Source organism: Trachymyrmex cornetzi, unplaced genomic scaffold (genome assembly GCF_001594075.2).
Source record: "Trachymyrmex cornetzi isolate Tcor2-1 unplaced genomic scaffold, Tcor1.1 scaffold2359, whole genome shotgun sequence".
Taxonomy (NCBI): Eukaryota; Metazoa; Arthropoda; class Insecta; order Hymenoptera; family Formicidae; genus Trachymyrmex; species Trachymyrmex cornetzi.
In genome coordinates this window covers 9,571-13,884 of record NW_017297018.1, presented here as the reverse complement: position 1 = coordinate 13,884, position 4,314 = coordinate 9,571, and the positions used below count along the sequence as shown (strand labels likewise).

The window sequence follows — 4,314 nt, the reverse complement described above, 5'->3', positions numbered from 1 at the left end:
GGGTTGCATGTGGCGAGTAAGCTGCCACATAACCCCCCTGGTTGTTTTTAAGCCCCTTCGAAACGGACTGGTAGACGTGATATTCGTCCGCTTCTCGTCCTTTGCTCTTTTGGCTGTTCCGGGGTTTGTGTTACTTTGATTTGCTCCGGTTCTTCTTGCTGTAGAGTATAAGCTGGCTTCAGCCTATCTACTGATACGTTGACGGATCGTCCCTTGATTCGTAACTTAAACGTCTTTTCCCCTCTGCTGAGGACTTGGTAAGGCCCGTCGTACGGAAGTTGCAAAGATCCTTTTGGAGCGTCGTGTCCCAGGAAAACTTGTTGCGTTGTAGCCAAGTCTTTATATATAAAAGTGGCTTTTTCTCCGTGTCTTCTGAGCTTCGGCTGCAACTTCTTCATTATGTTTTTTAAACCTTTTGTGAAGTCGTCCGGATTGTTATCTTCGTTGCTGGTTTCGTCGAGGAATTGTCCAGGTAATCGGATTGGTTCCCCGTATACCATTTCGGTTGGGGTAGCTTTCAAATCTTCTTTCCACGCGGCTCTTATGCCCATCAGTACAACAGGCAATATTTCTACCCATTTTTGTGTCTGATGACTCTTGATGGCCGTTTTTAATTGACGATGAAATCTTTCTATCATCCCATTTGCTGCTGGATGATACGCTGTCGTGCGAAGATGTGCTGACCCTGTTATTTTTGTTAAATTGTTGAATAGCTCTGATTCGAATTGTCGCCCTTGGTCTGTGGTGATCCGTGCTGGCGTTCCGAATCTTGCTATCCAATTCGCAAATAACTCTTTTGCTACTGTTTCTGCCGTGATGTCTGGTATGGGTATTGCTTCTGGCCATCTTGAAAATCGATCAATTATTATGAGGCAATATTTGTATCCCATAGATGTTGGCATAGGTCCCACAATATCCATGTGGATGTGTTGAAATCGTCCTGTGGGCGCTAGGAAATTTCCCGTTGGCGTTACCATGTGTCTGAACACTTTGGCTTTCTGACACTGTTGACAGGCTTGTGCCCACACTTGACAATCGTGCTGTATGTCCGGCCATACATATTTCTGTTTTATCAGTTTCGTGGTGGCCTTTATCCCCGGATGTGACAAACCATGCAGGGCTTGGAAAACCTGCTGTCTAAATGGCTTAGTCACGTAAGGACGTGCGACTGCTGTCGATGTATCGCAGTATAGTGTCAATTCTGAGCCTGGTATTCCAATTTCCTTTATCTTGAGGGACGATTGAATGTTGCCTTCCAAAATTTGTTTAAGCTCTTCATCTTTCCGTTGCGACTTTGCCAGCTCTTCGAAGTCCGGTGCCTTCTGTATTGCTTCCACGCGAGATAATGTGTCTGCGACTACGTTGTCTTTCCCGGCCAAATACCGGATATCTGTCGTGAATTGTCCGACAAAATCCAAGTGTCGAGCTTGTCTTGGAGAGCTGCGTAGTAAGTCTTGCTGGAAGGCGTATATTAACGGTTTATGATCCGTGTATATTGTGAATTTCCGTCCTTCCAATAAATGTCGGAAATGCTTAACCGCTGTGTAAATTGCCAAGAGCTCTCGGTCATAAGGGCTATATTTTGTCTGCGCCCTATTTAGCTTCTTGCTCATAAATGCTAGCGGTTGCCATTCTCCGTTTAACTCTTGTTGTACCACTGCTCCGAGTGCGGTGTCGGAAGCGTCGGTGGTCAATGTAATTGTGGCTTCGGTTTTTGGATGTGCCAAGAGTGTGGCCTTTGCAAGATTGTTCTTGCAATTTCGGAAAGCCTCTTCCAACTGTGGCGTCCATTCTATTGGAGTTTTTCCTTTCATTTTTGGTCCTCGTAGAACGTCATGTAACACTGCTTGGTCTTTTGCTGCTCCAGGTACAAATCTTCTGTAGAAGTTGATTGTACCCAAAAATTGTCTCAACTGTTTTATGGTTTCAGGTTTTTTGAAGTCTTGGATGGCCTGAACCTTTTCGGGCAATGGGCGAGTCCCCTCTGTTGACACCAAGTATCCCAAGAATTTTACTTGTGACTCTCCGAAGTGACATTTGGCCGGGTTTATTTGTGTGCCGTATGCGTTGAGTCGAGTAAATACCTCCTCCAGGTGCTTCAAGTGTTCTTCTTCTGTGCTGGAGGCGCTCAGGATATCGTCGATGTACGCATAGCAGTAATCTAAGCCATGCAGTATCTCGTTTATAAACCTTTGAAAGGTTTGTGCCGCGTTTCGAAGGCCGAATGGCATGTACCGAAACTCAAAAAGTCCGAATGGTGTGGTAATTGCTGTTTTGGGGATGTCGTCCGGATGCACCGGGATTTGATTATATGCTCGTATCAAATCCAGCGTAGAGAAAATATTCTTTCCGTTTAACGAGTGTGTAAAATCCTCGATGTGCGGTATGGGGTACTGATCAGGTATTGTTCTCGCGTTGAGTTTTCTGTAATCCCCGCAAGGTCTCCAGGTATTCTCCTTTTTGGGAGCCATATGTAATGGTGCGGCCCACGGGCTTTTGGAAGGCTGGATAATCCCTTCTTCTAATAGGAGATTAAATTCTGCCTTTGCTGCCTTTAATTTATCGGGTGCTAGCCTGCGTGGTCTGCATGCTTCTGGTGGACCACTCGTGGTCTTAATGAAGTGCATGGTTGAGTGCGGCTGCTGCTGTTGATGTCTCCCTGGGGATTGTGTAATTTTGGGGAACCGTGCCAATAATTGATGATAGGGAGTGTTTCCTATCAAGGATTTTATTGACGAAAGTTCCTTTCTATTTGCAGTCCCATTTGCTTTGAGTCCTGTTTTTGCGTCGACTAGTTGACCTTGCTTCATGTCCGGTAGGAGATGAAAATGAGCGAGGAAATCGGATCCTATTATTGGGGTAGTTACGTCGGCTACCATAAAGCGCCACGGAAAAGCACGGCGTAATCCGAGATTAGGTTTTAAAGCAATGAACCCGTATGTTGATATGGTAGATCCGTTTGCAGCGAAGAGTACATGTGAACTAGATGGTCGTCGTCCTCGAATCAATGTTCGTGGATAGACGCTGACGTCGGAACCGGTGTCTATGAGGTTTAGTCTCCGCGGTCTGTGACGAATAAGCGGCAGAGTCTCGGGCTTGAGCCGTTTGCCGCTACCAACGGGTGCCCATCTAGTTTTCCGCTTCCTTTTTGAAGTTACACGGCTGTGTGCACTTCTTGGCTTTTTCTTTAAAACGCCGATGATAAAAGCACTTGCCTTCCTCTTCTGTCTTTCCCCTGGAGCGACTTCGAGAGCGTTCACGCCCTTTTCTTGGCGTGTGTGCACGCGAGAGTTGGCCTTTTAAGCTAGCCACTTGTTTCGTTAATTCTCGAATCTGCTGCTCCATGGTCGCTAGTTGAATACTGGCGACGGTCGTTGCTCTGCAGGAAACTTCGTGTATTTTGTCCGCCTGCTCTGCTACTTCGTCTAGCTTATCCGCGGATCTGGTAGCCAAGATTGCTTGAAGCTGTGATGGTAGTCTGCCCATCCACAGTGTTCTTAACAATTGCTCCGGGATGGCCGAGTTGGCTAGGGCTTGCAAGTGTCGCAGGAACTGAGAAGGCCTGCGATCGCCCATTTCCTCGTGTTCCAGTAGTTGGCGTATCTGTTGTTCTTGTGAAAGTGATAGCCGTTGTATCAGCGCCTTTTTGATGTTCTCGTATCTGTTGTGCTCAGGGGGCTTGGTGATCAAATCCTTGATCTCTTTCGCATGCTTCGTTTCTATGTGCGAAAGAACGTAAGCGTACTTAGTGGCGTCGGCCGTAATGCTGCCGAGGGTGAATTGTCCCTCTAATTGTGCGAACCGTAGCTCGGGTTCGTCTGCCCAGAAAGGCGGTATTTTCAGCGCCACACGGTGTATATGCCCGCTTCCCCCGGTTTGCGGGGGGTCTGGTGTGTCTGTCATAGTGCACTAAGAAAGATCACGTCGGGGTCACCACTTTTGTGGACGGGTACCGTTGAATAATGGTGTATCCACAAATTAAAAATATATTGTGATCTTTATTCAAACTTTGCTATGTACACTATGTACTATGTACAGAGGTACCTTTCGGTACTGTGAAGAATGCTTTATGGCGCCTTGCGGCGCGTGTACGTTGGGTGTAAGTGTATTTATATGCACTGGCGACGTCCGTGTCGGATCCCAACGGCTGTTTCCTCAACCTCAGGTTGACGCGTTTTGGTCCTCTTTCGGCCAGGTGTCCTAGGCAGCCTAGACTTCTGCGGCGTCCTTGGTAGCGGACTGATGCGTCCTTATAGTTCCTTCAGCTGCGGGCGGTGGCTAGCGGCAACGATGGCCACGTCTGTGTCGCTGCAA

At 47.4% G+C, this 4,314-nt stretch overlaps 1 protein-coding gene across 1 annotated transcript; it reads right to left on the bottom strand.

The window, feature by feature from the left end:
• Window positions 1-3,129: 3,129 nt before the first annotated feature.
• LOC108761010 (uncharacterized) lies at window positions 3,130-3,903 on the bottom strand. Its single transcript, XM_018507324.1, has one exon. It carries the CDS (start codon window positions 3,901-3,903, stop codon window positions 3,130-3,132), a length of 774 nt encoding a protein of 257 aa, XP_018362826.1.
• Between the last annotated feature and the right edge of the window lie 411 nt (window positions 3,904-4,314).

Excerpts from the sequence above, each read along its gene's own strand:
- LOC108761010 (XM_018507324.1), bottom strand. The coding sequence starts at position 3,903 with ATGACAGACACACCAGACCCCCCGCAAACCGGGGGAAGCGGGCATATA.